This window comes from Equus przewalskii, chromosome 4 (genome assembly GCF_037783145.1).
Source record: "Equus przewalskii isolate Varuska chromosome 4, EquPr2, whole genome shotgun sequence".
Lineage (NCBI taxonomy): Eukaryota > Metazoa > Chordata > Mammalia > Perissodactyla > Equidae > Equus > Equus przewalskii.
In genome coordinates this window covers 88,918,634-88,933,174 of record NC_091834.1, presented here as the reverse complement: position 1 = coordinate 88,933,174, position 14,541 = coordinate 88,918,634, and the positions used below count along the sequence as shown (strand labels likewise).

General features: G+C 35.7%; 1 protein-coding gene and 1 pseudogene across 10 annotated transcripts in view; both read right to left on the bottom strand.

The window, feature by feature from the left end:
• Positions 1 to 14,541, bottom strand: part of AGBL3 (AGBL carboxypeptidase 3) — a 96,339-nt gene that overhangs the window by 7,554 nt on the left and 74,244 nt on the right. For 3 of the 10 annotated variants that reach the window (XM_070617747.1, XM_070617748.1, XM_070617749.1), the window contains exons 17-18: positions 13,113 to 13,344; positions 1,142 to 2,184 (exon numbers count right to left, since the gene is read on the bottom strand). In XM_070617747.1, the coding sequence (XP_070473848.1) occupies positions 1,824 to 2,184; positions 13,113 to 13,344 (593 nt within the window). In that variant the 3' untranslated portion in view covers positions 1,142 to 1,823. Of the gene's footprint in view, positions 1 to 1,141; positions 2,185 to 13,112; positions 13,345 to 14,541 lie in introns of those variants that run through there. The other 7 variants (XR_011539591.1, XR_011539594.1, XM_070617750.1 and 4 more) reach the window with 3 other exon arrangements.
• On the bottom strand, positions 3,618 to 8,628 carry LOC103563104 (sodium/bile acid cotransporter 7-like; annotated as a pseudogene).

Genomic DNA, 14,541 nt, shown 5'->3' with positions numbered 1-14,541 from the left:
TATCCCATGATTTCACTCTTATGTGAAAGATAAACACAGATAAGGAGAACAGATTAGTAGTTAGCAGAGGAGAAGCGGGTAGGGGGAGAGTGAAAGGGGTAAAGGGGCACATATGCATGGTGATAGATAAAAACTACACTATTGGTGGTGAACATGATGCAGCCTACACAGAAACTGAAATATAATAACATACACCTGAAATTTACTCAATGTTGTAAGCCAATATGACCTTAATTTAAAAAAAAAGCAAAGACCAGTGGTTGCCAGGGGTTAGGGAGAAGAGACGGATGAATAGGCAAAGCACAGAGGATTTTTATGGCAGTGAAACTATTCTGTATGACACTATAATGGTACATATATTTCATTATACATTTGTCCAACCTCATAGAATGTACAGTGCTAAGAATAAACCCAAATGTAAACTATTGACTTTGGATGATTATGATGTATCATATTAGGTTTATCAATTGTAACAAATATATCATTCTGGTGGGTGATGGTGATAATGGGGAGGCTATGCATGTATGGGGGCCAGGGAATATATGGGAATTCTCTGTACCTTCTGCTCAAAATTGCTGTGAACCTAAAACTTTTCTAAAAAATAAAGTCTATTAAAAGCAAAAGCAAAAATATAATTGTTACTCTTTTAATATCCCGAGTTCTCCTTCTACTTTCTTTGGCTAATGGATATGTTGTTGAGAGTATACTACCCAACCTCAGATCTTCCTAGTTTCATCTTGCCACCATGACCTAATTAGGCATGTGACCTGTAACTTTAATGTACCTCTCCTACCTGATCCTCATTCTGCTTAGCCTCATCCTGTAATGGACGCCATTATGGACCCGTAACCCTAGGCTGGTTGACTCTGTTTTCTCACTTACTGCATCCATCTTGACTTATTGGCCTGACATACCTGTTTCTCTAGCGTCCTTCAGGAATCTCACTAGTATGTATTGTCTTATGAATGACACACTGTGAGGTCCTCCACTTCCTTCCACGTGAATAAATGGCTGGAGATGTACATTCATCAGCTCTAAAGGAAACTGCACATCTAATCTTTTATATTTTTGCTAAATTGTGAGAAGTAAAATGACTGTTTAAATCATAATCTATGCATTTCAGTGACATTTTGTGGCACACTTTTGCTGTGTACAATTAGCATCTTTTATTATATACTGTTTTTTTCTAATTGTTGGAGGTACACAACTGAGCATTTTACTATGTACTATCTTATTCTGTAATTATTTTACTCATGTGTGTTGTATGTACAATGAATCAGTAATCTTTGGGGGAGAGATGCCTTTTATATAACTAATGGTTCTTAGCACACCACAGATACAATAGAAATTCAGGAAATGATGTTTTCGACTGATTCATTGAAGTGCCTAGTAAGGGACATTAAAGTCAGTGATAGTACATGACATTCATTCCTTGAGTTCTTGGGGTTTTTTGGTGTTGTATGAATAAGTCATTTTGAAAGAAATCAAAAGATCAGAGATTTTTTTTTCATCTTGGCAAGAATTAAATATAAATATCTAAATGATTTAAAATTTTCTATGTTGTGTCAGGATTTCTTTTTAAATCTCTGAAAGATATTCCCACTGAAGAAGCTGGGGTACTCAGGATTTGTAGTTCAGTGCACACATATGCATGTGTCGGGGAGGAGGAGGGATAGAGGGATCTGGAGGGCTTTCTTTTTCTTTTTACTATGTAAGCATATGTTAGCTTTCACCCACAGTTTTCAGAGCAGCATAAAGCTAGATTATTTGTCCCTTTGGAATGTCAAATGGAAGGTAGGTTGGCCATCATTCTTATTTGGTTGCTACTCCTTATTTTTACTTAAATGGTGGGCTCTTTGCATAGAACTTGGCTGGTTGGATGCTTCAGCTTGAAGACTCTTGTCTTCGATAATATTTGCATCCTTCTCAAAACTTGGAATAATCTCCCATTTGCTGCTGACAGGTTTCATGTCTTTAGTCTTCGTGGCCTTGATTTGAGGATGTTTTTTCCTTTTCTTGGGCTCTTTGAGAGGTGATAAACTTTCAAATGACCTCTGGGACACAGGCTGGAGGCTTTCTGAAGAGCTTACCATAAGATTCCTCTGGCTTATAAAAGGGGGATTTCTGGGTGGTGTCCAGGATGTGCTGTATTTCTTTATATTTATGTAAGTAGCTGGCTTTAGTCTAGAAAAGAAATGAAAAGTGTGAGTGTTTGCCCAACATGCACCCTAGGTATTTGTAGCCCTTAGGTATTTGTCATAGTATAAGTCATATTTCTTTCCTTTGATAAGTTCATCTTCCTTTAAGACTTTTACCATTATTTCTATGAAAATTATCTAAGTCTTCATCTCTGGTCATGAGTTTGCAGCACTACTTCAGTCTTGTATTTCTAATTGCCTAGAGGATATGTTCACTTGGATACCTGCCCTGACCCCAGGCTTCCTAATATAATAGCCACTCTGGCCTCAGCTCCTTCCTTACACATCTAGTTGAAGTAAATGTTCTCTAAAATTCCACTTGGCTCTAGAAATCTACTTTTTTAAAATTCTATTAGAATGAACTCAGTATACATGCTATAAGGTTTTTTTCTATAGTCAGCAAGAAGATAAATATGAGGCCAAGAGAGGGAAGTTTTCCTCAAGATGGGGAGATTTTGTAAATTACTAATTGCAGCCACTTAAAGTTTCTTAGTTTTTCTTTAGAATTCCATTTTTTCCACAAAATCTCAACTATATTTTTAATTAAACTTTTAATTTTGAGATAATTGAAGACTCACCTGCAGTTGGAAGAAACAATACAGAGAGATCCCACGTCCCCTTCACCCAGTTTCCCCCAAATGTAATATTTTGCAAAACTGTAGTTCAATATCACAATCAGGGTATTGCCATTGATATAATCAAGACAGAGAACAGTTCCTTCATGTTTTCATTTTCCAGTCATACTTACTTTCCTCCCTCCCTATCCCCTCCTTAACTCCTGGCAATCATCAATCTGTTGTCCGAATTAGATAATTTTGTTATTTCGAGAATGTTATATAAATGGAATCATACTGTATCTAACCATTTGGGATTGACTTTTTTCACCTAGCATAACTGTCTGGAGATCCATCTAGGTTGTTTTGTGTATCAGTAGTTCAGTCCTTATTACTGCTGAGTCGTAGTCCATGGCATGGATGTACCATACTTTTCTTAATGATTCATCCATTGAAGGATATGTGGATTGTTTCCAGTTTATGGCCATTACAAATAAAGCTTCTAAAAACACTTATGTACAGGTTTTTGCATGAATTTAATTCTTCATTTCTCTGTGATTAATCCCCGAGAGAGCAAGTGCTGGGTCATACAGTAGTTATATACTTGGCTGGTTTTTTTTTTTACAAAACTGCCAAACTGTTTTCCAGAGTGTACAATTTTACATTCCCACCAGCAATACATGAGTGCTCTAATTTCTCTGCATCCTCATTAGCATTTCATGTTATCACTATTTTTTATGTTAGCAATTCTGATAGGTGTATAGTGATATCTCATTGTGGTTTTAATATGCATTTCTCTAATGATGGGAACATCTTTTCATGTGGCTATGTGCCATCTGCATATTCTGTTTGGTGAAATGTCTATTCATGTCTTTTGCCCATTTTTTTTTTTTAAGATTGACATTTTCTCTTTATTTTTGTGGTCAAGTGGGATAGATAAATATTCCAAGTCTTCTGGATTATTCTAAGTTAGCCAGTGGTCCCCTGGTTTGGAGCAGTTTCTTCTGCCTTGACACCATCCAAGACTTTATTGTTGGCACCAGCACACTGCCCAGCAGGATCTGAACCGGATGGTAGATGAGCAGGGGGACAGATATCAACGGGAGGTGCTCTTGGCCTGCAAACACTATCTTCAGCATTGGAATCCCTAACGTGAGGGATTTGTGTGTAGAACAGAAAATGATAGCCACGGTGTCTGCTGGTGTGAAACCCGAATTATTCCTTGTTGAAAAGATGAAGGTTAAAAGCATAAAACTCAGCTGAATAGAAAATATTATGAACAGTATGAGAATAAGGCTGAATTTATCCAGGTCAATATTTGGGTTAGAGAACGTGTCACAGAATGTCGTGTAGATGATCATGAGGAGCACACTGCTGCTGATAGCACCAAAAGGCAGTTTCTTTCTTTCAAGCCAATCCTTGATGTATCTTCGGACAATCTGTCCAATAATGAGAGGAACCACAACAGTTATAAAAAGCTGAGAAAAAATAGATGTAAAAGGCACAGAAGAGGATGAGCCAAGAAAAAGCAGCAATAGTAAGGGTGTTATAACGATGCCCAAAAACTTCCAAAGGCTGAATTAAATAGTGCAGCTGCCTAGTGGGCTCTGGGGGCATCTCGGTGAGAGGAGGATCCTCTCCAGAGACCGAGACATCAGTGGGTGCCGTTGCCCTCTCTTTTGCCCATTTTTTAAGTGAAATATTTGTTTTCTTACTGTTTAATTTTGAGACTACTTTAATCTAGATACTAGTCTCTTGTTTATGTGGTTCACAAATATTTTCTACTATTTTATAGCTTGTCTTTTTATCCCTCCAAAAGGGTCTTTTGAAGGGCAAGCACTGTTATTTTGATGAAGTTCAATTTATCAATTTTTCATTTATTGATCATGCTTTTGGTATAAAGTATGACTTTTGCCCAACTCTAGATCCTGAAGATTTTAAATTTGTTTTTCTAAAATTTTCATAGATTTATGTTGTGCAGTTAAGTCCATGATCCATTTTGAGTTATTTTTTGTATAAGATATGAGTTTAGGTCAAGGTTCATTTTTTTGGCCTATCGATAGATGTCTAATTTCTCCAGCAACATTGCTTGAAAAGGCTCTCTCTCCTCCATTGAATTTGTAGTTTTGTCAAAATTAGTAAAGCATATTTGTATGGATGTATTTTGGTGTTCTACCTTTGGTTCTGTTGATATATATGTCTGTTCCTCCTGCAATACTATACTCTCTTGATTACTGTAGTTATATAAAAGGTCTTGAAATCATATAGACTGATTCCATTTTATCCTTCTTTGTCACAACTGTTTTTGCTATTTTAGTGCCTTTGCATATACATTTTAGGATAATCTTGTCTATATTGACAAAAAAAATCTTGCTGGGATTTCAATAGGGATTACATTATCAATTTAGGAAGAATTAACATTTTTACTGAGTTGAATCTTCCAATTGTAAACATTCTATGTCTCTGCATTCATTTAGATCTTCGATTTCCTTTTTTTTTTCATGTTGTATAGTTTTCAGCATACAAGCCCTGTACATATTTTGTTAAATTTACACGTAAGTATCATTTTTTTGAGAGATTGTAAATGATGTTGTGTTTTTAATTTTGGTGTTCACATCTTCATTGCTTATATATAAGAAATGTAATTAATTTTGTATGTTTATGTTATATTTTGAGGCCTTGTTGAACTTGCTTTTATCTAGAGGAGGTTTATTTTTGTAAATTCCTTGGAGTTTCTAGATAGATAATAATGTCCTTTGTAAACAGGGACAGTTTTCTTTCTTTCTTTCTGATCTGTATGCCTTTTATTTATTTTTCTTGCCTTATTGCAGTGGCTAGAACTTCCAGCATGACACTGAATAAGAGTGGTGAGATTGGACTTTATTAAGTTGAGCTAATTTCCCTAATTTTTTCTGAGAATTTTACCATGAATAAGTGTTGAATTTTGTCAAATGCTTTTTCTGTGCCAACTAATATGATCATGTGATGTTTCTTCTTTAGTCTGCTAATATGAGAGATTACATTGATTTTTGAATATTGAACAAAGCTTGAATTCCTAAAGTGGACCCCACTTGGTCATGGAATATAATTCTTTCGATACAGTGCTGAATTTTATTTGTTAATATTTTGTTAAGAATTTTGCATCCATATTTATGAGAGAGATTATGCTTTAGTTTTCCTTTTTTTGTACTGTCTTTGTCTGGTTTTGGTATCATGCCAGTAGAAGCTTCATAAAATAAATGAGACGTGCTCCCTCCTCTTCTATTTTCTGGAAGAAATTGTGTATAATTGGTGTTAACTTTTCTTTAAATGTTTGATAAAATTCTCCTGTGAAACCATCTGGGGGATTTCTTTTTGGAGAGTTTTAAAATTATGAATTCAATTTCCTTCATAGTTGTAGGGGAATTCAAATATTCTATTCCATATTGTGTGAGTTGTGGTAGTTTGTGTTTCTTGTAGGAAATGATCCTTTTTTTAAGTTGTCAAATTTGTGTGATTGTAGTGTTTCCTATTATCTTTTTGATGTCTGCAGGACCTTTAGTGGTATCCTCTGCTTGATTCCCAGTATTAACAATCTGTGTCTTCTTTATTTCTTTCCCAGGCTTGCTAAAAGTTTGTCAGTTTTTATTGATCTTTTGAAAGAACCAATTGTTTCACTGACTTTCTATATCATTTTTCTGTTTTCAATTTCATTGATTTCTGCTCTTTATTATTCCCTTCCTTTTGCTTGCTTTGGGCTTATTTTGCTCTTCTTTTTATAGGTTCTTGAGGTGGGGGCTTAGATTATTGAGTTGAGACTTTTCCTGTTAATATATGTATTTAGTTCTATAAATTTCCCTCTCAGCGCTGCTTTAGCTGCATCCAACAAATTTTGAGGTATTGTTTTCATTTTCATTCTTTCAATATATGTTTTTATTTCCTTGAGGCTTTATCTTTGTCTCATGAATGTTCAGAAGTGTGTTGTTTAGTTTTCAAGTGTTTGGGGATTTTTCTGTTATCTTTGTATATTGATTTCTAGGTTGATTCCATTGTGGTCAGAGAATATACTTATATGATTTATATTCTTTTAAATATGTTGATATTTGTTTTATGGCCAGGATATGGTCTATCTTGATATATGCTCCAAGCATACTTGAAAAGAATGTATATCCTGCTATTGTTGAGTGGCACACACTATAAGTACCAATTAGATCCTGTTGGTCAATGGTGTTGTTGAATTCTTTTATATCCTTGCTGATTTTCTACCTAGTGGTTTGATCAGTTGTGGATTTGTCTATTTCTTCTTTCAGTTTTTGCTTCACATAATTTACAGTTCTGTAAATTTGTGCATATACATATAAAATCACTATGTGTTCTTAAGGGACTGACCTTTTTATCATTATATAATGCCTCTTTTGTCTCTGATAATTGTCTTTGCTGCAAACTGTACTTTATCTGATATTAACATAATCACTCCTGCTTTCATTTATCAACGTTTGCATAATATATCTTCTTTCATCATTTTACTTTCAATCTGCCTACACTGTCATATTTAAAATGAGTTTCTTGTGGACTGCATATCATTGAGTAACATTTTTAAATCCAGTCTTCCAATCTCTTTCTTTTAATTATTGTATTTAGACCATATACATTTAGTGTAATTATTGTTATCTTAGACCTTAAGTTTGCTTTTTTTTTTTTTTTGGTTTTTGTTTTTGTTCTTCTGTTTTCTTTTTCCTGCCTCCCTGTGAATATTTTTAAGAATTCTGTTTATATTTATCTATAGTGTTTTTGAGTATCTCTTTGAATAGCTTTTTGAGTGGCTACTCTAGATATTATATTACATGTGCATAATATCATATCTAATGGTGTTTTTATTTTAACAGTTTGAGTGAACTATAGAAATCTTACCTCCCTTTATGTCCTTTTACCTTCTCACATTTATAATTGTCTTAAATATTTCCTTTACATACATTTAGAACCATCAAAAATTTAGAAAACTTGGGAGTCTAGAAGATGGCAGTGTAGGAGGATCCTGAACTTGCCTCTGCCCATGGACACAAAAACCCAACAATTACCTATGAAACAATTTCCTTTGTGAGTCATCTGGAAACTGGATGGAAAGAATCCCCACAATATGGGACAATACAGGGAGGGGTGGAAGAGCCAGAGATATAACCCTGTTGAGGAAAAAAGCCCACACCTTAGCTATGGCACTTCACAGTCGGGAGCAATCTCAAAGGTACAGAGGTTTTCCCAGAGAAGTGGGTTATTCAAGCTCCACATTAGGCACCTGAGCCCTTAGATCCAGCACAAGAGAGACAAAAATACCTGTCTTTTAAAACCAATGGGGAATATGCCCAGGAAAACTATAGAACTTCGGGGAAGGGAAAACCTACTCTTAACGGGCCCGTGCACAGACTCACTGCACACAGAGACCAGCACAAAAACACTAAATAGAAAAGTACATAGTCCATTGGTAAAAAGAGACTCACTTACTAAGCTTGTAGTGCATCCCAGAAAGACAAGAGGCAGCTGGGTCCATCCCCCAGGGGCTGAGACACTGGTGGCAGCCATTATTGTGATCTAGTTCAGCTGTGCTGACACAGATGCTGGCAGGTGCCATTAGAATCCTTCATCTAACCTGTTAGGGCAGGGGTCTGCCCCACCCACTAGAGCACTAGAAGCAATCTATCACAGTCAGGCAGCACAGGTAGCCTGCCCCAGGACCTGTCTCACCCACCAGTGAGCCTGCTGCAGACTTACACCACTGGGCAGCAAAAACAGCCACAGAGGGGATCTGGCTCACCTACCAATGCCTTAATGGTTGCATGCTGCCATGCCTGGTGCCTGCCCTGCCCATCAGTGCTCCTGAGGCAGCTATGCACCAGAGTCATGTAGCCAGTTTGTGCCAGAGGCCTGCCTCACCCAAGAGCAAGCTGGCAACAGCTACATGCTGTGCAGCTAGCCTCATCGGAAGCCTGCCCCACCCATCAATGCATCTGAGGCAGCCAAGTGCATCATGGCCATGCAGCCAGCCATGCCAGGGGCCTGCAGCAGTTGTGTGCACCTGGCCTAGCAATGAGCCACACTGGGGACCTGAACCATTCACCAATAAAACTGCAGTAGTTGTGTCATACCAGACCTCAAAAACAGACATGCCATAAACTTGTCCCACACCACAACATGCCTATAGTATAACATGGGTGTAGCATAATATCTCTGGGCCTCATAACCAGCCAGCTTGGGGGACAACCCAGCCTACCTGTGCACCTGCAACAATAGCAACCCTGCCACTAAACAAGGGCACATGTGGCCCACACAGGGGACACTCCTGGAACACTTGACATAGGTGACAAGAGGGGAGCACACTGCTGGGCCCCATAAGGCATCTCTTACAGAAGGCCACATTTCCAAGATTGAGAGATGTAGCTGATCTACCTAATACATAGATACAAGCACAAAGAAGCAGGAAAAATGAAGAGACAAAGGAATATGTTCCACATAAGGAAACAGCACAAATCCTCAGAAAAAGAACTAAATGAAACAGAGATAAACAATCTACCTGATAAAAGTACAAACTAATAGTCAAAAGGAAGCTTACTGATCTAGAGAGAAGAATAGATGAACACTGTGAAAACTTCACCAAAGAATTGGAAAATATAAAAAAGAAACAATCAAAATTGAAGAATGCAATAATGGAAATGAAAAATTCACTATAGGGAATCAACAGCAGAGTAGATGGTACAGAAGAATGGATCAATGATTTGGATGAAAGAGTAGAGGAAATCACCTGAACTGAACAGAAAAAGCAAAAAAAATTAAAAAGAACAAGGATAATCTAAGGGACCTCTTGGACAACATCAAGCATATTAACATTTGTATTATAGGTTCTCAGAAGGAGAAGAGAGAAACAAAAGGGCAGAGAACCTACTTGAAGAAATAATAGCTGAAAACTTCCCTAACCTGAGGAAGGAAACAGACATCCAGGTACAGGAAGCACAGAGAGCACCAAACAAGATGAACTCAAAGAGCCTCACACCAAAACACATTATAATTAAAATGTCAAGAGTTAAAGATAAAGAGAGAATCCTAAAACTTGAAAGAGGAAAGCAACAAGTTACACACAAAGGAAACCACATAAGGCTGTCAGCTGACTTCTCAGTAGAAACCTTACAGGCTAGAAGGGATTGGCATGATATATTCAAAGTGCTGAAAAGAGAAAACCTACAGCCAAGAATATTCAAACCAGCAAAGTTATCATTCAGAATGGAAGGGGAGATAAAGATTTTTCCAGAAAAGCAAAAACTAAAGGAGTTTATCACCACTAAACCAGGCTTAAAAGAAAGGTTAAAGGGACTTATAAAGTGGAAAAGAAAAAAACACAAATAGGAATAAGAAAATTATCAAAGAAAAAAATCACTGATAAAGGCAAATATATAGTAAAGATAGTGGATCAACCACCTATAAAGCTAGAATGAAGGTCAAAAGACAAAAGCACTAAAAATATCTATTTCCATGATAAGAGGTTAAGGGACACACACAAAAGAGGTAAAATATGATGTCAAAAACAAAAAAAATGTTGGTGGGGGAGTAAAAGTGTAGGGCTTTGACAAGAGGTCAACCTTAAGAAACCATAAACTTAATATAGATTGTTATTTATATAGGACATTATACATGAATCTCATGGGAATCACAAACCAGAAACCTATGGTAAATACACAAAAAATAAAGAGAAAGTAACTTAAACATAATACTAAAGAAAACCTTCAAATCACAAGAGAAGAAAGCAAGAGAAGAAGAAAGGAACAGAGAACTACAAAAACATCCAGAAAAGAAGAAATAAAATGGCAATAAGTACATACTTATCAATAGCTACTTTAAATGTAAATTGATTAAAGACATAGAATCCAATCAAAAGGCATAGGGTGGCTGAATGGATAAAAAAACAAGACCCATATAGATGCTGCGTACAAGAGACACATTTCAGACCTAAAGACATTCACAAACTGAAAGTGAAGGGATGGAAAAAGATACCCCATGCAAATGGAAATGAAAAGAAAGCTGGAGTAGCAATACTTATATCAGACAAAATAGACTTTAAAATAGAAACTGTAACAAGAAACAAAGAAGAGCATTACAAAATGATAAAGGGAACAAGAGGACATAACACTTGTAAATATCTATGTACCCAACATAGGAACACCTAAATACATAAAGCAACTGTTAACAGACATAAAAGGAGAAATTGGCAGTAACTCAATAATAGTAGGGGACTTTAACACTCCACTTACATAAATGGATAGATCACCCAAACAGAAGATCAATAAGGGAATATTGGCCTTAAATGACACATTAGACCAGATGGACTTTGGAGATATATACAGACCATTCCATCCAAAAATTGTAGAATACACATTCTTTTCTAATGCACACGGAACATTCTTCAGGATAGATCATATATTAGGGCACAAAACAAGTCTCAATAAATTTATGAAGACTAAAATAACATCAAGCATCTTTTCTGACCACAATGGTATGAAACTAGGAATCAAATACAAGAAGAAAACTGGAAAAGCCGAAATATGTGGAGATTAAACAAAATGCTATTGAACAACTATTTTGTTATGAGTTTCTTGATTTTGCTGATATTATCATACTTGATCCCTTGTTTGTGTGGGCCCATATTATTGATTTGCTTATCTTGTATTAGCTGACATATTAGATTTGATTTCTGTTAGGCACTGCCTTCCCCAGCATGATAGCTACCCCATTCCACTAGAAACTGCCACCAATTGCCTATTTTTGTAATTTTATTGACTTTGGTATTATGCAGTAAACAAATACGTATTAATAAAAATTTAGGAAAAAAGCATAAAGAGGAATATCATCTTCTGCCAATACTTTATCCAGAGATAATCATTGCTGTAAATATGTGCTTCCAGATTTTTTTCTAGGTATGTATGTGTTTGAGTGTGTATAATACACACACATTAAATACACATAGATAGTCTATAAATGCAACCATACCAAATCAAACTGTTCTGGGGCTTTTACTCACTTATATATTGTTAACATCATTCCATGTTAATTAATATACACTTACAATATTTAATAACTTTTAATATTTCATTTTATGGATTACCATAATTTATTTAAGCAATTTTCTATTGTTGGATGTTTAGGTTCATTTCTTTTTCTTTGGCTTTTATAAAAAATACTGAAATGAACATTACTCAGAAATCTGTTAGCCTTATCTAGGCTTTTTTTCCTTAGGATCAATTTCTAAAAGTGGAATTTCTTAGTCAAAATGAATGTAGATATTAAGGATTTTTCATTCACATTGTTGGATTGCCTTCCAGAAACTCTGCACCAGTTTATCTTAAAACAATGTGTGAATGAATTCTTCCAATGAGAGGCAAAAATGAACAGTATGTCATTATTGTTTTAATTTTCACTCTTTGGATTTAAGTGAGATTGAACATTTTTAAATGTTCTTTGGCCATGTTTCTTTTCTTTTGTGAATTTCTGGTTCACAGCCTTTGCCCATTTTCCTGTTAAAATATTCATAATTTTGTCATTGATTTGTATGTGATCTTTGAATATTAAGTATATTTTCCCTCTATTTTTCATTTATATTATAAAGAGAAATGTCAAAGCATAGTGATGAAGGACTCCGGAGTCAGAATGTTGAGTTGGGGTTGAATCCAGTTCTGCTACCTATTGGCTGTGTGACCTTGGACAAATTACTTAACCTCTTTGTACCTCAATTTCTCATGTGTAGAATATAAAAATGTGTGTGTGTGTGTATGTGTGTGTGTGTAAACATAGAACAGTGTCTAGCACATAGAAAGTACTTTATCAACATTTGTTGATAATATTAGTATTATGTTTATCATTTTCTGCTTGCCATTGTCTTACTTTTATTTATGTAGGTTTCTTTTTGGCTTTAATGATGGTTCTATTTATTTATCTTTAAAAGAAATCTGGTCTCATCTTTTCTACTTTCCTTTGAGTATCAATAAGTTGAAGTAACTCAAGTTAATTATGTCTAATTTTGGTGGTCCCCTAGGATTATAAGGTTTAAACACACCTGATAAATTTCAAGTCAGGCTATGGTCATACTTTATTAATGCATACTTTATTCATAGATCCAAATTAATGAGTGGTTGCATGCAAATAAACAATCAAATAAGACTTGATAACATACTCATTCACATATCCAACATTTTCTTATGGCTTTGGTCCTTTATCAAATGTGGAGTAGCTGCTACCATTTTTAAGAGCCTATTTTGTTTCTTAGGATAATTAATTAATAAATTTGCTTCCTTCTAAAAAAATGTATTAAATAGCTAAGAATGACAAAACTGTATTGACTTACTTATGTTGGATTTGGAAGTTGGTTCTTGGATTGGATATCTGTTTTATCTCAGTGGTTTGCACGGGTTTAGTCCTTTCCACAATAGGGAGCAAATACTGCAATATTTCTTGAGTTTGAGCTATTCTTTTATCCCTGTAGATTCTTTTTTCATCATCTGTCCAATTTACTCCAGTCTTTTTTCTTTGTAAAGATGTACATTCTTTCATTTTGCTTCTTAAGTTGTGGCACATATCTGGGAAGCAACCACAAAGATATGTATAGATATACGGACTGAATTGATTTAACAATTATCTATTGAGTATTATGTGCCAAGGATTCTATTTAAAAATTCTTACCCATCTGAAGCTTACACTTTAATTACAGGGGAAGAAAATAAGCAAATAAAGAAGTAAAATACATGATATGTTAGATAATGATAAAGTTTACAGGCTAAAATAGAGCTGAGGAGGTGAATAGTGAATTCTTGGGAGAGGGATTGATTTCCATTTTTAAAACGGTGTTCAGAGAAGGCCTCCCTGTGACATATCAAAGGAGTTAGGGAGTGAGGCAAGCAGATATCAGAGGAAAGAGCACTCTAGGCAAGGGGAATAGTAAGTGCAAAGGCCCTGAGTGAGAAGCATGGTAGTGTGTTCAAGGAACACTAAGATGGCACCAAGGGCTAAAGCAGAATGAACTAAGGGGAAAAAAAGAAGATAAGAACTCAGATCAGTAATTTGGACTCAGTTCACATATGGCCTCCTAGGCCATTTAAGGACTTTGATTTTTACTGAGCATGAAATGGGGAGCAACTGGAAGGCTTTGAGCAGAGGGGTGCCACATCTGAGATTTCTTTTAATAGGATAATGCTGGTTGCTGAGTTGAGGATAGATTGAATAGGGGCAAGAGTAGACAAGTAGGGAGATCTCTTGGAAGGCTACTGAAACAATCTAGGAGAGAGGATAGTAGGTTGGACCAGAGTGGTAGCAATGGCCAGAAGGGTAAGAAGTTGGGAATTGGGGAGGGGGGTGTGATCCTGGATATACTTTGGGATTTTCTAATGAATTAGATGAGGGGAGGGTGAGAGAAGAGGGGAATCAGTGGTGGCTCCAAAGTTTCTGATATGAAGAAATAGAAGGATGGAGATATGAGGAAAACCATGGGAAGAGCATGTTAGAAATCCCTTCTTTATTAGATAATATGAAAGAATTTTAATTTTGTTAATTTTGATAATAAAAGTAGAATAACATTTTAAAAAGTATTTATCAAACTGCTCTGAAAAATAAAGTCTATTAAAAAAGTGTTTATTCCACTCCACATATGTTAGGATGGCTACTATCAAAAAAATAAGATAACAAGTGTTGGAAGGATGTGGAGAAATTGGAACGCTCGTGCACTGTTGGTGGAATGTAAAATGGTGCAGCTGCTACAGAAAACAGTATAGCGGTTCCTC